Below are 17,201 nucleotides of genomic sequence, written 5' to 3'. Positions count from 1 at the left end.
ACAGAATCTCACTTGGTGCCGAGGATGAGGTACAGTGGTGTGATCGTGGTTCATTGTAGTCTTGACCTCCCAGGGTCAAACAATCCTCCCAGCTCAACATACCAAGTAGCTTGGACCATAGGCTTGTACCATCATGCCTGGTTACTTCTTGTTTGTCTTTTTTTTAGTTTTTGGTTTTGTTTTTGTTTTTTTGTAGAGATAGGGTCTCACTATGTTGCCCAGGCTGGCCTCAAACTCCTGGCCTCAAGTGATCCTCCTGCCTTGGCCTCCCAGAGTGTTGGGATTACAGGCATGAGCCACTACACCCAGCCCCAGGCAGGTGTTCTAAGCTCCTGACAGAGGCTGGAAGCTTTCTTCCTGGTTGGAAAGAAAGGAGACTTCTCAAAGTTAGAGATTAGTAAACGATCTCTAGGCAAACATTTAGAAGTTCAGATCCTAAAGATTCACACTTAACTTTTTTGAATAGACACCCTGTCATTGACATACATAGTACATAAAATATAACAGTTTTGCATTTTTATGTAAGTATTAACTATATAAGACAAATCACCCTTTCTTTCCTAACTACCCACCACTTTTCTTTCTCAGCTACTGCCACCCTAACATTGACGGCCTTTCTTCCTCTCAATTTTCCATTACTGTAAGAACAGCCTTACCGTATTCCTGGACCCCATGTTTCATCCACGCGACGCCTAAACACCAGTGCCAGATTATTCCCCTTTCAACACAACAATGATAAACCCATCATTGCACCACTTTACCCAAATGCTGCCAGTGGTTCCCTGTTGCCTAGAACTTTGCTGTCCAACTTGCTAGCCATCACCATATGAGCGTACTGAGTACCCGAAATGCATCTAGTTCATACTGAGACGTGCTGTGAGTATAAAACACACATTAGAGTTTGAAGACTTAGTACCAAAATTAAAAAGAATATTAAATATCTCAATAATTTTTATATGGATTACATATTAAAATGTTAATATGTTGGATATATTTGAATATTAAATTTGAATAGTAATATTATTACTAAATTTCATTTTGCCTGTTTCATTTCACATTTTGTAATTTGGTCACTAGAAATTTTAGGACAGCACTGGCTGACCCTCAGCCAGTTACACTGGAGAAGTGAAAGCTCAACGACTGACCCTCAGATTTTAGTCTTCCACAGATGTAACCCAAGCTATCTGTTACAGGCTGAAATGTGTCCCTGCCCCTCTAATTCATATATTGAGCCCTAACTCCCAAAGTGACTGACTGTATTTGAAGAAAGCGCCTATCAGGAGGAAAGTAAGGTTAAATGGGGTCATAAGGGTGGGGTCCTAATCCAATAAGATTGGTGTCCTCAAAAGAAGAGGAAGAAAAAAAAAGAGGAAAAGAAACTAGAGTGTTCCCCCCCACCCCCGCCGCTTTCTCTTTCTCTCTCTCTATCTCTCTTTCCCTCTCTCTCTATCTTTCTACACAACAAAGAGGAAAGGGCATGTGAGAACTAGTGAGCAGGTGACCGTCTGCAAGCCAGGAAGAGATCCTTCACCCAAAACCAAATCAGCCAGCACCTTGATCTGGGTGGGACTTCTAGTCTCCAGAACCATAAGAGGACATATTTCTGTGGCTTAAGCCATCCAGTCTATGATATTTTGTTATGGCATACACTACCTTATCAGCCTCAGTTTCTGACATAACCTAAACTTAGTGCTCACCTAAACTACTCTCTATCCATAATGCCAGTCATGTGATCTGTTCATGCCTGGAATGCTTCCATCCCTTCACATTCCTGCAAATGAAATTACTTATCTACCACACTCCCTCCAAAATGACAGTTCCTCCCTGAAATCTTTCCCAATACTTCAAACAGATATTTTTCTCAGTTCTGAACTTTCATTGTGGTTTTTACTTCTCTTATGATGTGTACCCTTCTGCATCACTGATCACAGCTTTATTTCTTTTAGCTCACATTTTCCTCGCGAGCAAGGACTACCTTTTTCATCCTGATATTTCTCACATTTCTAGTACTGTGGCCTTGCCCCTAATAGGGGGCAATTAAATATTTAACACACTGAATTGCTATCCTGGATGGCCCAAACTGACTCTTTTATGAAGTCCTGTTATAATTTCAATAAACTATCACCTTGAGAGAAAGAGAGCTTTTCCAAGAAGCAAAGACAAAGGTGTATACTTGACCAAGAAACCCAACTACTTTTAATAAGAAGGATAACACTTTTACATAGCACTTTTCATGTGCCAAGCATGGTTCGAAGTATTGTATCTTCGAATTACATACACAGAGAGAGGGAGAGAGAGAGAGAGTGACTGGAGGGAGAGAGAATAGAGGAGCAAGCCCACTGCTTCCATGGAGTCTGAGGACTCCGTGCCAACCACGCAGGTGGGGCAAGGACGGCCCATTGCATGATCAATACTGGAAGGAGATGAGTCAATAACAGTGTGAGAAACCAGAGTCTAACAAGTTTAAACATCCAAGAAATACCTTCCTTTTTCTTCATATTTAAGGAAATTAAATGTGAAGTCTGCTTGTCTAAATTATCTATGGGCCTGCTTAATTAGAACAGTGACATTTTCCTGACTGACAGCCAAATATGTGCTTATAAGTTTTTACAGATGTCTGCGGATTCCACAAAACTAATCTGATAAAGGTCTGATTTAAATCAACCAGATTCGAAAAATTGATAGTTATGATTGATATTTCATCTTTAACCTTGACAAGTGGGAGAAAGCAGTATCATTTGAGTTTCTTATCAGTTTCTTACATTTTCAGAAGGAAGGAAAGAAATACTGAAAGGGAAGTTTTAAAGTGCTGTAAGACTTCAGATCATCACTTCACCATGCCTCAGATGGCTTCAGGCAGGTTTTCACTCGTACGTGATGTGATGCTACTGACACCTGGAAAGGTATGAGACATCCACGACGCGAACTCCCAATCCAACATGCCGCACCCAGACCTTACCAGAGGACAGGGATTATGAAAGAGGTTTGAATCATTCTTTACTTGTATCTCAATGTCAGCGGCTTGACTCTCCCACCTATTGAACATACCAAGAAACATGGGAGGAGCCCTTTCACAGGCCATACCTCTTTTTCTTTATGCACACAGCAGTGACTTCCAGCAAACTGTCATCAGCTCTGCAGTTCACTACATTTCTCTTACCAAATTCACTGACAAGTGAATGCTGTCCAACTCCCCCATCATGGCTCTAGGTGTGAAGTATTGATGAAACACTGGTGTCACTCAAACCCCAGGGAAAGAATTAGAAAGGCAGAGGAGTAAGCACCTTCCAAAGGGGCTTGAAGCTGACTAGGGCAGTAATAGCACGAGGGCACAAACTTGACTGTTCACCAAGAATGGAAATATGTCAGTTTGAGCAGGTTGTACAACTCTTTAAATTGTGACATGTGTGTCCCCCCAATTATATCCTGTCTTCTCTCTGCTCACTGCACCCACACTGTTTCCTGATTTCTGAGGCCTGACTCTGCCCTACTCCCTCAGCACATGCATCCTCTTACCAAGACAGTGAATGCCATCTCCTCGGTAGCCTTCTGAGCATTGGCAGACATAGCCACCTTCGGTGTTGATGCACTTGGAGGAGGCAGGGGGGCACACTGGGACACCCATTTCACATTCATCTATATCTGTGGGCAAAATTAGGAACTAGTGCAATATTTAGGCAATCCTGATATAAATAAGCATAATCTTATATTCAATTGCTGAGTCAGTCCTTTACAGGTGCTGTTTACAACATCAGGCACACCTTGCATCTTGGACATAAAGTTCACACGTTATTGCTGAATCGATCTTTACAGAGTTCCCACCTATCTGATTAGGCAAATATGTAAATAAATCACTTTCTGCCCGGGTTTCAGACCATAAGAACTGAGATCTTTCCAGCAATCATTAAATTATAACTTTGATTCTATTAATATAAAATAGGAACCTATTAATCTATTCATTTAACTAAAACTTATGGCCTAAGCTTCTAGGGGAAAAAACAGTTGTGTTTTCATTGAAATTGGTGAAGTCATATACTTGACTTGAACTCAAATTCATGCTTCTGAAGCTAATTATAAATTATTCCCCTTAATGTCAACTGCATATATTGCATAATCATAATATTTTACCAGAAACTCAACGTAGTATGTGTATATTTGCATACATATATTTATATGTCTCATTTTCTATGCATGTCGTCCAATTTTTTTTTTTTTAAGCTAACATCAAATAACTTATTCAACCTGTTGATTACATCCTTCTGGAGCTTTTAAGTCAGAAAGAGCAGAAAGAATGTTTCTAGTTCACTATTGTCCAAATATGTGTATTTGCCCTGTGCTCTTACCAGAACAGAGTTTTCCGTCCCCAGCAAACCCTTTCAAACACTGACACGTGGCATCCTCTCCCTCTGAAACACACTGAGCATGCATGCTGCATCCCACAGGAGCACAGTCATCTTGATCTGCAAATACAAGAATCCCGTGCAGTTATTTCCAGACCTTAGAGAAGAAAATAGACTTTAATATTCTAGGTTCTACAGAGCAGTCCACCACTTCCTTTCCCAAGTTCTGAGACAGGTTAGTCTCCAAATAGAAATGCTTAGTTGACCTATAAACCATATCTACATTTACAAGATCCATAGCCAGCTGGGTGCAGTGGTTCACGCTTGTAATCCCAGCACTTTGGGAGGCCAAAGAGGGTGGACTGCTTGATCCCAGGAGTTCAAGACCAGCCTGGGCAACATGGTGAAACTCCATCTCTAATAAAAATATGGTGGTGCACGCCTGTAGTCCCAGCTAGTTGGGGGGCTGTGGTAAGAGGATCAGGAGGTTGAGGCTGCAGTGAGCCAAGATGGCGCCACTGCACTCCAGCCCGGGTAACGAAGTGAGACACTGTCTAAAAAATAAAACAAGATGCATAGTCCCATCGCCATGTTTCTGTTAATGTGCTCTCAAAGAACTTTAGTCTTAAAGAACTATCTGGTGTTCAAGGAACCCTATATGAACTTATTTGTAATTTTTAAAAGCATTTGCAAATGTAAATTATAAAATTGCTAGAAGTAAATAGACTCAAATTTCAAAGGTCTGTTGCTTATTTTGAAACTTCCCAACCATTGTGACAACAAAAGGAGTCAATCTATTCTTATCCCTCAAAGACACACAGACTAATATTTAGCAAGTAGATCTGTGCACAAACAAGGCAAAGAAATTCAATCATAAAAAAGATTTACTGCCAATTTACTAATATCATATGTAATAGAATGTGTATGTCACAATGTGTGTTTATTATCAAGATTTATGTAGTAACTTGCACACCTCAAGGCACTTTTACAAAGACATGAGCCATATGAGTTAAGTGCAGTAAATGCATCATTTCATTTCACACTCCATTGAAATGCAAGTGCCCCCGGGGACAGAGTTACATGTTGAGCCATAAACATGAGCAAGTTTTTGTTTTCTTTGCTTTACTTATGTATGTAATCATTCTCCAAATGCCACCCCACCCTACCTTTTTGCAGTTGGGGGAATCTGACATACCACAGGATATAAATTATCATCTGTCTATTAACTGGTAAGTTTGCTCATCTAAGTACAGGAGAGACTTTTTTAAAAGCCCTCCAAACTTGCTGATAAAGAAAGTTAAATGATCTAAGTAGGATTCAGGTGGCATGTGAATGCAGACATTGGGTAATTGCATTTGATTTGCTTAGCTACTTGAGCAAGAAGATTTCTCTTGTGGGAGCAGTTGCCTTTCATGCTTGCTTGGTCATCTCCTGTCACTCATGACTCCTAGAGATGGATAAGTTCAGACCAAATCAATTATCCATTTAATTCAGCATTTATTTGGAAGACTAGCTCCCAAATCACAAAGCTGCTCAGAGTGTAAAGTGGACGGTATCCGATTACCCATGACATTTTAAATCACTTGCAGAATTATCTTAAATTAGAATATGATTCAGGATTTATTTAGTAACATGCAAACCCAAGGCAGCTGTGTGTAATGAAAAGCAATAGTTATGCAGTTGTAGGAGGGACGGGCTACAGCCAGAGTTTTATATATACATATTTATGCATGCTACAAAGGAGCTCTGGAAGAAACAAATGCTTGTGCTCACATTCCTCTTCTCTAAAATTGTTGTGACAATTTCTGCCAGGTCTATTTTTCATAATAGTTCTAAGGATGAGAATAAAAGGTGACCAAAAAAAAAATAAAGAAAAACTCTTGACCAAGATATTTGTTCAAATATTTGATCAAACACTCTTTAATACACATTTAAATAAGGATGAAAAAGAAAGATATTGTGATAATTTAAATAAGAATTAACCTTATCAGACTAGAAGAAACTTCAGGTCCTGTTAGTAAAACTAATATAATTCATTCAAAAGTACCTATGATGTATTGGGCCTTCCTGAGAGCCAAAAATATTGTGGTGAAGAATAGGTTCTGCTATTGACAAGGGCTCTGCTGTTTTGCATAATTAGTTATTGAAGTACAAGTGTGATGAGTATGATCAAGGGGCAGAACTGAGGTTCTAAGAGAGCTGTAATAGGCAACCTAGCCCAGTTGGGAACTAGGAAAGGCTGAGGACAGAAGGGCACACATGACTTAGAAGGGTTAAGAAACATACCATATTTGTTGGCCGCATAAATGTCTTCTTTTGAAAGGTGACTGTTCATATCCTTCACCCACTTTTTGATGAGGTTGTTTGTTTTTTTCTTGTAAATTTGTTTAAGTTCTTTGTAGATTCTGGATATTAGCCCTTTGTCAGATGGGTAGCTTGCAAAAATTATTTCCCATTCTGTTGGTGGCTGGTTCACTCTGATGATTGTTTCTTTTGCTGTGCAGAAGCTCTTAAGTTTAATTAGATCCCATTTGTCTATTTTGGCTTTTGCTGCCATTGTTTTTGGTGTTTTAGTCATGAAGTCCTTGCCTATGCCTATGTCCTGAATGGTATTGCCTATGTTTTCTTCTAGGGTTTTTATGGTGTTAGTTCTTATGTTTAAATCTTTAATCCATTTGGAGTTAATTTTTGTATAAGGTGTAGGGAATGGGTTCAGTTTTAGCTTTCTGCACATGGTCAGCCAGTTTTTCCCAACACCATTTATTAAACAGGGAATCCTTTCCCCTTTGCTTGTTTTTGTCAGGTTTGTCAAAGATCAGATGGATGTAGGTGCGTGGTGTTCCTTCTGAGACCTCTGTTCTATTCCATTGGCCTATATATTTTTTTGGTACCAGTACTGTGCTGTTTTGATTACTGTAGCCTTGTTGTATAGTTAGTGTCAGGTAGTGTGATACCTCCAGCTTCGTTCTTTTTGCTTAGGATTCTCTTGGCTATGCAGGCTCTTTTTTGGTTCCACATGAAGTTTAAGGTGGTTTTTTCCAGTTCTGTGAGGGTCAATGGTAGCTTGATGGGGATAGCATTGAATCTATAAATTACTTTGGGCAGTATGGCCATTTTCATGATATTGATTCTTCCTAACCATGAGCATGGAATGTTTCTCCATCTGTTTGTGTCCTCTCTTATTTCCTTGAGCAGTGGTTTGTAGTTCTTTTTGAAGAGGTCCTTCACGTCCTTTGTTAGTTGTATTCCTAGGTAGTTTATTCTCTTTGTAGCAATTGTGAATGGGAGTTCACTCATGATTTGGCTCTCTGTTTGTCTGTTATCGGTGTATTGGAATGCTTGTGATTTTTGCACATTGATTTTGTATCCTGAGACTTTGCTGAAGTTGCTTATCATCCTACCATTTGACCCAGCAATCCCATTACTGAGAATATACCCAAAGGCTTATAAATTATTCTGTTATAAAGATACATGCACACATATGTTCATTGCAGCACTGTTTGCAATAGCAAAGACTTGGAACCAACCCAAATGCCCATCAAGGATAGACTGGATAAATAAAATGTGGCACATGTACACCATGGAATACTATGCAGCCATAAAAAAGGATGAGTTCATCTCCTTTGCAGGGACATGGATGAATCTCGAAACCATCATTCTCAGCAAACTGACCCAAGAACAGAAAACCAAACACCACATGTTCTCACTCATAAGTGGGTGTTGAACAGTGAGAACACACGGACACAGAGACGGAAACATCACACACAGGGGTCTGTTGGGGGCTCGGGGGCTAGGGAAGTGATAGCAGGGGGTAGGGAGGTTGGAGAGGAATAACATCAGGAGAAATACCTAATGTAGGTGAAAGGGAGATGGAGGTAGCAAATCAGCATGGCATGTGTGTACCTATGTAACAATCCTGCAAGATCTGCACATGTACCCCAGAACCTAAAGCATAATTAAAAAAAGAAAAGAAAAAAGAAAAAGAAGCACAGCATGGGCTGAGAAAACAACTAGGGCACATGTCCGTGTCTGTTAGAAACAAGGCCAGGTGACGGAAGCAGGCCGCAGAAAGTCAAGGGCAAAAGGGCTGATGAGCCCTTGTTGAGACTGGGGAGGTATCTAAAGGTTGGTTCATACACAGCCCAGCAGGCCACGTTAAGAATTTTAGATACTCTAAAATCCTAATGTGGCGTTTTCACATTGTGTTTTAGCCATAGATACTTTGTTGATGTGAAATCTCACTCTGAAACAGAAATTAGACCCCTGAGCCTGACTTATGTGGAAGTAAGACTTCACAGGCTAGGACAACACAGAACACAATCCAAGTATAGAAAGATGAGGAGTTTTTCACCAGGACAATCAGTCCCCTCTATTCTACACCAGGCTCTAGGTATTAAGACAAACTCACAAATCCTTGGTCACTTAATCGCTCCCCTATTCCCACCCATCTGTCATTTATCTTAGTCTTTCAGTCCCTCAACCATCAGTCATTCAAAATATGCTCTATGAACCTCTAGGGACTCCTGGTGACTTTGCCAAGGTTCTCTATATCCTTAACATTGGTTTAAAGTATTTTAATCTATCATGTTGTTTGTGTCCACAACAAACTGTGGCCTTGAGGACTGGGGTGGTATTCAGCTCATCTTGCTTTCCCCAGCACTTACCCTTAGCACAGTGTATGCCAAATAAATTGCTGAACACATAATATTCCTAACATTAACAAAGTTTTCCAGAACTTCTTATTTTCACATGAATTAATTATTTGGTCATAATTTTCAAAAACCTTTGATCAAGACACTAACTTAATATATCTTAGTCTCTCAGCTTTCACATCTGCAAACTGATTTGTAATAAGGAGCAAATTAGAGATTACAATTGACGCTCGATCAACACGGGTTTGAATTGTACCGGTCCACTTATACCTGGAGTTTTTTCAACTGAACACAGATCAGTATTATTAGTGGGATGTGAAACCTGCCTATGCAGATGCCTAATGTTTTGTATGCCTGGGCTGCATGGGGTGACTTTGGGATTTACATATGCGCAGATTTTGATATACTCGGGGATCCTGGAATCAATCCCCTGTGGATACAGAGGAATGACTATATATATAATTTAACATTCTCTGCGAATGTTAGTCATTGTTATTACTAAAATTGTGAACCTCCTTATTTTTATCTTATTTTTAAAATCACACTGATAAGGTAAGAGGTCCCCAGAGCCCTGTACATCAAAAAAGTAGTTTGCAGACCACAAACGTTGGATAAAGCATTTCCTTAAATGTCCTAATGTGGAGTTTTGAAACCTTTTTTTTTTTTCCACATAAATCTTATTAAAATAAAGTGTTACTCAGTAACACAAAGAAACAAAATGTTTCAAAGTCAAGTTACACTGCTTAAAGGGCAGTGACCTACAGTGAAAGGGGGGGTTTGCAGAAGTTCTAGGGCTAAGCTGAACCCAGTTGGAAAACCACTGACCTCCTGAGTGAATATAGAACATAAAAGACTTAGGTTCTCTAAAGTTGTTACTTACTGAACACAAGATTTGGCATTTTGGTGACAAATGTGCAGCATAGAAGAAAAGAATTTCAACATTTGCCATTTGTGGACCTTCTGCAGCAGTTGAAGCAGTCAACCTATATTTGCTTATCAATTACTATCAACTTTTCAGGCTAATGGAAAAACAGCCAGGCGGACCAAATACCAAAAATATCAGGTATGGATGGAGATACATTCAAATATGTTGTCCTATGTTTTACTTTTGTTTCCAGGTTGTATTTCTTCACAGAACGAAGACTCTCATCCAAAGACTCTCAAGGTGTGCTGTTCACGTCCAGGCTAATATGCAGCCATCTTTCTCAGGCACATCATTCAGAAGAGACAGACTTGAGTCCAAGGTTTGGCTTTATTAGCCTTGTGTAGAACTTAGCCAATATTAAGTTAGAAAGGTAATTCAAAATTTCTCATCAGTAGGACGGAAACTGCTGGAGCCAAAGGTACATTACAGAACAGGTTATTCATACCTGACACCAAGATTTCAGCCACTAGCATGTGTTGAGACTCTGTGATGTTATCTTCTGACACTCTGGTCTTAGATAAGGTGTCCAGTGGTGTTACTTGGTTCTTTAGATCAGCGTCACCACCTATTGACGGTCAATAAATGCAATTAAATTTGGCTTTTCTGTTTAAAAAAAAAAGTTTGATTTAATTTATATTTATGATTATTCATTTGTTGTGAGTTCAGACTCATCCTTAGAGTAAGAGGATTCAAACTGTCAGCGTCTTGGTAACTTAGTAAACCTCACCCTGCTATCCCATACCCTCTCATTTTCACTGAGCACTTAATGATTTGGGGGGTAAGGAACCAATAGGGAAGAAAGATAGGACTCTTTCAGGTACTGGCAAAAAACAGGAGTAAAATACCAAAATCCTTAGGGAATAATCAGCTCATAATCACAGCCCACGGTTATCAAGGACAAAATAGAGAGGTGATCGCCCCAGTTTGTCTTCCATACACATTCTTTCTCCTTTACGCTGCTTTCACGCTTATTTTATTTTACCTACATTTTATAATATGAAAGGACACAAAAAAGTCATAATTTAATACAGGCATAAGATTCATGCACTCCCCACTCTCAGAATAGGGGAGAAATGGATTCTGTAAGATAGCAGTTTTCTAAATTGTAATCCTCAGAACCCTGGGATCATCCTTCAGAGAGTCCCTAAAGGCTTATGTCCCTGTAAGTCTTTTCTTAATAATACAATAAAGTTAATTGCCTTTTTCCACCATGTTCACATTTGTACTGTTATGGCCAAAGGAATGTGGGTAACTGCTGGTGCCTTAGTATGGAAAAAGGAAATGACAACAAACTCTACCAGCAGCTCAGCTCTTTACCGCCACACACTCATTTTTAAAAAGAAGAAAAAGAAAAAAGGCTGAGTACAGTGGTTCATGCCTGTAATCCCAGCACTTTGGGAGGCCAAGACGGGTGGATCACATGAGGCCAAGAGTTTGAGACTGGCCTGGCCAACACGGTGAAACTCCATCTCTACTAAAAATACAAAAATTAGCTGGGCATGGTGGTGCACACCTGTAATCCTAGCTACTCAGGAGGCTGAGGCAGAGGAATCTCTTGAACCCCAGAGGCAGGGGTTGCAGTGAGCTGAGATCATGCTACTGCACTCTAGCCTGGATAACAGAGCAAGACCCTGCCTCAAAAAAATAAAAATAAATAATAAAGGAAAAGGAAAAAAATTTGGCAGGGCAGGGTAGCTGACACCTGTAATCACAGCACTTTGGGAGGCTGAGGTGGGAGGACCACTTGAGTCCAGAAGTTCAAGACCAGCCTGGGCAACATAGCAAGATCTTGTCGCCACAAAAAATAAAAATAACAAAAAATAAAAATAAATTAGCCAGGCATGGTTGTGCACGCCTGTGGTCCCAGCTCCTAGGAGGCTAAGGTGGGGTCCAGCTACTTGAGCCTGGGGGTCCAAGGCTGCAGCGAGCCATGATCATGCCACTGTACTCCAGCCTGAGCAACAGAGGGACACCCTGTCTCAAAAAATAGAAATAAAATCCAGTTTCACAAGAAGATTGTTTTGAATCAATAAGAATTATTAATTTTAAAACTCTCAACCATTAACTACACAGCTTTTTAACATTCTCGGTAATAAAATAAGAAATACATATAAATTCTTTCAGTGCATACTGAAGTTATGATGGTTATCTAGAGGAAAAACACAAGCAATTTTTGAATTGTGAGCTGAAACTGACGTCTTTTTTCATAGCCCCTTATTTTACTTAAAAAAAAGGAAAATTGTGCTATTAAGACTTGGGTACATAGCAAACATCCACTTTTCCTTAAAAACGAATGAAGTGAGCCTGTCACCTCAAGCAAGGAACACAGCTGGCAATAACTGTTGCCAATGTCAGATTCCACATTGCAACTAAGCTTTAGGAAGCTACCGTCTATATCCGAAAAAGACACCTCAAAATGCTATTGTAATAGCCCTTTTCCAACTCTATGTCTGTGTTCATAGACTTCAACCAAGATGACACATGACAGATTTAACATAGATGTAGACACGAGAATCCAGCTACCCTCTGTAAGACAGACATTAGAGTTATCAATGTAAAACAGTGTCACTCTTCTCGATACATATTTTTTGACTTGGAAAATGTACTTATTTCGTTTACTTTTATAAAATATATATTAATAGGTACATTTATTGTTGTAATGTCAATAGATTTCTCAATTGTGTTGTAAATTTTCAGATCATAAATATTGACAGATATACATAAAAACTCTTTGAGATTCTCAATAATTTTTGTAAAGGGATCCTGAAACCAAGAGGTTTGAGAACTGTTGAACTAAGGCAACAATTAATAGAAAATTCTGAAAATCCAAAGTATCCAGTTCAGGTCTGTGGCTAGATTTATTTATTTTTCATCAATCTGTCACTTTACTTATATTTATACCACACTTACCAGATAAATATAACTTTTAAAAAAATTAATAAAATGTAAATTATCTTTAGTATATTTCTGGTAGAAAGATATCAAGGGATGAATCCAAAGATGCCCAGATTGTTTGGTTGCACGTTCAAGGGAGGCAACTCGGTGCTACTGGGTACACGTCACACTTGGCTCACTCTTCCTTTTCCTCAGAGTCATATCTACTTTGTAAAAAAAGCACATCACAAGCCTTCTCAGGCTGGATTTCCCACATTTATTTGATATCTTGAAGTTATTTTCTATAAAGGACTTTGCTTTTCCTATTAAGCCTTGTCATGTGATAGGGAGATCATACACTACTACCTCTAAAATTGAGGACATAAAACTTCTAAACAAAATATCTCTAAACATTTTTGTGAGGTGATACCATTTTGACACTTAGTTCCAAGTCTGGGACCCATTCCACTATAGATGAGGAGGTGGAAGGCTTGGAACTTAAGACTTTTATCGCTAGAGGTCAATTGAATTGTGCCTGTAATAAGGAAGTCAAAACTCAACAGAGTATAACAAATAAACAAACAAATTCTTAGCATTCCTAAAAACAGGAAAGCTTTTAACATCCAAAATATTAAAAATCAGTGAAAGCACAGGGATGGATGTACAGCTGTATTCCTGCACCGAAGTTAGATAATTTGATACATAATTTAACATATTACCTGCCAACAGCTGATGGCCATCTAGAGCCAGACACATTTTCCCATCTGGGGCTTTCACAAAACCTTCACGACACCAACACCAAGCAGCTCCAAGCCTCTCTTTGCAAATATGTTCACAGCCTCCATTTTGATATAAGCAGGGATCTGCTCCTAGTAGAGAAGAGGCAAATTCACAGGTGAGTCTGGAGATGAAAAGGATGCTATGAATCCAAGTCTACAGCTTGCTTTTCGGAAGCTACAGCTTTTAGGGAGAGAAACGCAGTGGATCTAAACAGAGGGTGTATCAATAGTTATTTCAGAAGAGTTCCCCCAAGAAGCCACTGATTCTAAGATAAAGCCAAAATGTTATTACCTTATGAGTACTGAGTATAGCCAGTACTTTTGTTCAAGAGGCTCTTTAGTCAAATGTGATTTGTATTTCCTGATTCATCATCTAGTCAAACTGACAAAGAGCAATTCAGAAAGAAGAGCTACTATAAAATGCGAGATGCCTTTTTCATTGGCTCACTCCTGGCTGACACCCACTCACTGGCACCCTCAGGGGTATGGGAAGGTCCAAGTGTCCACTGTCCGTGTCTAAATTGCCTTCCCTTAGTGCCTTTAACCCAAGGCTCTTTGAAATGTAGCAGGTAAGTAAGAGTTGTTCAAGAAAAGAGATGAAATTGAAGGGATAAAGCCCCAATGACCAAACTACCATATTGTCTTAAACCTAAATCCTAGAAAATCTTAACATCTACGCAGTTAGTGAAAATTACAAAATCCCCTCCACCCCCACCCCAACTGCATGACATCAAACCATTAAAATAGTTGCAGATTCCTGCCAAGGAAAGATGGTGTAACATCTCCAGTGTATACCTGGTTTTGCCAGTGGATGAATCACAACCAGTGATGAGGGCTTCAACATGCTGCCTCGGAGACGTACTCTATCTTTGCCAGTCCTCTTGTTTACTCTTATTACTGATGGCATAGCCCAGTCTGAGAACCACACATAATCCTGAAACACGGCTACAGCAAACGGGTGACCTGGAAACAATTCAAATTTGTTAAATACACCTTCTTTGTCTTTGCAATGACTGTGGAAAGGACAAGGCTTGAAATTTACACACCATTCCTTCATTAAATCAACTCTTTAGCTACTCAGCAAATTATGAGCGAGCCACTGACTTATACCTGCCTCACGGAGAGCCCACGTGAGGAAGGAACCTCGCTTTAGAATGGGCGCCCAGTGGTATGGGGTCCCAGCAAAGCCTATTATCACCCAACATTTGCAGAGTGGGAGAATGTGGGCCGATTGTCTTCCTAGCACCAAGAAGGAGGCAAAGGTGGAATTTTATTTGTTTAGTACATCTGTCACTACTTATAGACTGAACTTGAGTAACTTATCTTACCACTCTTTGCCTTAGGTTCTCATTCTTTTGAGCAGCAGTAATAAGCGGTAGGTCGAATTCACAGGTTGTCATAAGGATTTTTCAAAATGTGAGGTAGTTGTATAAGAGTCTCTCTATGTTCCCATCTCCACCAACACATTTGTCTGCATTAGTGCCCCACCTCCTTTCCTCTCTCCTTATTTAATATTGACCTATGCCCCTGAGGTCACCCTTCCTGCCTTCTCTAGGGCCTAGATTCCTCAACAACCACCTCTTTCTCTTACATCTCCACTCTCTTCATTCCACTAGCTTCATTCCTTCTAATATCCTCTCTCCCATCTTCATCTCCTTATCCCTGTGACCCCTCTAGCTCCTCTTGGTCTCTTTCCTTCCCTTTTTAGCCAAGTTTTTGAAAGAATCACTTATTATCTGCTGCCTCCATTTTCATGGCTCCTACTGACAGTAAGAGGGCATCCTTCTGAGCTACCTCCATCAGCTACCTCTCCGTGCCACTGAAACTGCTCTGAGAAGGCATGCAAGTATCGAACACACAAGGGAATGTTTTAATGTTCTCTCTCAAGTGGTTAGAGACTAAAGCTAAAGAAGCTCAAGTTGGATGTTTTAATCAAGGCTGCTCACATTCCCACAGGCCACTCTTTTTGTAAACGTTTGACAGATTGGAATGAATGTCTTCCCCTACTGGTGGCAAACTCAAATAACTTGTCCTGGTTACAATGAGTCTCCGCTTACCATTGTTGACCGAGGTCATTAAGATTCATTTTAGTCTCTAGTCCTTGGTCCCAAATTAAAGCCTTAAGTACAGCAAGGGAATTTTAAAAATAGCTATAGTGCTTTTTTATCACGGTGAAAAAGCATAACAGAAAACTTACCATCTCAGCCATTTCTAAGTTCAGTAGTGTTAAGTACATTCACACATTGTTGTACAGCCAATCTCTAGAATTTTTTCATCTTGCAAAACTGAAACTCTATGTCCATTAAACCACTTCTCATTTCCTCTCCCTCATCCCTGGAAACCACCATTCTACTTTTTTTTTCTATGAATTTAGCTACTCTAGATACCTCAAATAATTGGAATTGTACAGTACGTGTCTTTTTGTGACTAGCTTATTTCACTTGGCACAGTATCCTCAGGAATTCATCCATGTTGAAGCACATGTTAGAATTAGCTATAGTGTTTCAACAAACACCCCACACTAGACGTAATCTTTCCTATTTTTTGTTTACAGAAGAGCCACAACTAATTGTATTTTAAATTAAGAAGACCATAAACCTCTTAAAATACATTTTTAATAGACAGATAATACGTTTTTATCATGTACAACATGATGTTTTAAATATATATATATATATATATATATATATACATACACACACACATTGTGGAATGGCTGAATCTAGCCAACTAACAAATGCATTACTTCAGTTATCATTTTTGTGCTAAGAGCACATAACATCCACTGTTAGAAATCCTGAACTGTCAGTTGGGAAGCTACCACATATATACCAATAGATGGCACTGTAATGATGAGAATATTACTTACATAATTTAATATAAAATTATTTGATAATGGCCTTCAATAGTCAATTGGATTAGTCATATAGTAGCAATATAAATGATTCACAAAGTATCTGCTATGCTTTTTGGTTTAGAATATGGTGTCCTCACATTCTGGTCAGAAATTTTCAAATTCCTTTCTACCTTTTATGTCAAAGCTACAATTTTATATTTATTTGGATGATGTATATTTTGTTTTTTGTTTTTTTGAGAGAGGGTCTCACTCTGTCACCCAGACTGGAGTGCAGCTGCGTGATCACGGATCACTACAGCCTCAACCTCCCAGGCTCAAGTGATTTTCTCACCTCTGCCTCCTGGGTAGCAGAGGGATTACAGGTGCTTGCCACCATGCCCAGCTAATGTTTGTATTTTTAGTAGAGACAGGGTTTTGCCATGTTGGCCAGGTTGGACTCAAACTTTTGGGTTCTAGTGATCCTCCTGCCTTGGCCTCCCAAAGTGCTGGGATTACAGGTGTGAGCCACTATGCCCAGCCTGGATGATGGTTTTTTTTGTTTGTTTTTATTTTTTAAATAATGTATGTATTCTGCACTAGATTCCTTGGCTTTACAGAAATCATATTTGTTTTAGTCTCCAGTGTATCTCCAGTTCCTATAATATCTCAAAAAATACCCCTGAAGTAAATGGATGATAAAGTCTAAGGTTGTACATAAGCATATCATTTATTGTGAAGTATATCTTTAATTTTTAGAGAATCTTATACATAAAATTTTAATTTTTTTTTTTTAAT

At 39.3% G+C, this 17,201-nt stretch overlaps 1 protein-coding gene across 2 annotated transcripts in view; it reads right to left on the bottom strand.

The window, feature by feature from the left end:
- Positions 1–17,201, bottom strand: part of EGF (epidermal growth factor) — a 91,349-nt gene that overhangs the window by 20,288 nt on the left and 53,860 nt on the right. For both annotated transcript variants that reach the window (XM_017509715.2, XM_017509719.2), the window contains exons 14-18: positions 14,366–14,533; positions 13,511–13,660; positions 10,363–10,482; positions 4,344–4,460; positions 3,517–3,642 (exon numbers count right to left, since the gene is read on the bottom strand). In XM_017509715.2, coding sequence (XP_017365204.1) covers positions 3,517–3,642; positions 4,344–4,460; positions 10,363–10,482; positions 13,511–13,660; positions 14,366–14,533 — 681 coding nt within the window. The remainder of the gene's footprint in view (positions 1–3,516; positions 3,643–4,343; positions 4,461–10,362; positions 10,483–13,510; positions 13,661–14,365; positions 14,534–17,201) is intronic.

The sequence above is a fragment of the Cebus imitator genome, unplaced genomic scaffold (assembly GCF_001604975.1).
Source record: "Cebus imitator isolate Cc_AM_T3 unplaced genomic scaffold, Cebus_imitator-1.0 Scaffold17, whole genome shotgun sequence".
NCBI lineage: Eukaryota > Metazoa > Chordata > Mammalia > Primates > Cebidae > Cebus > Cebus imitator.
The sequence above is the reverse complement of the archived record's forward strand: the minus strand, read 5'-3'. Positions and strand labels throughout refer to the sequence as shown.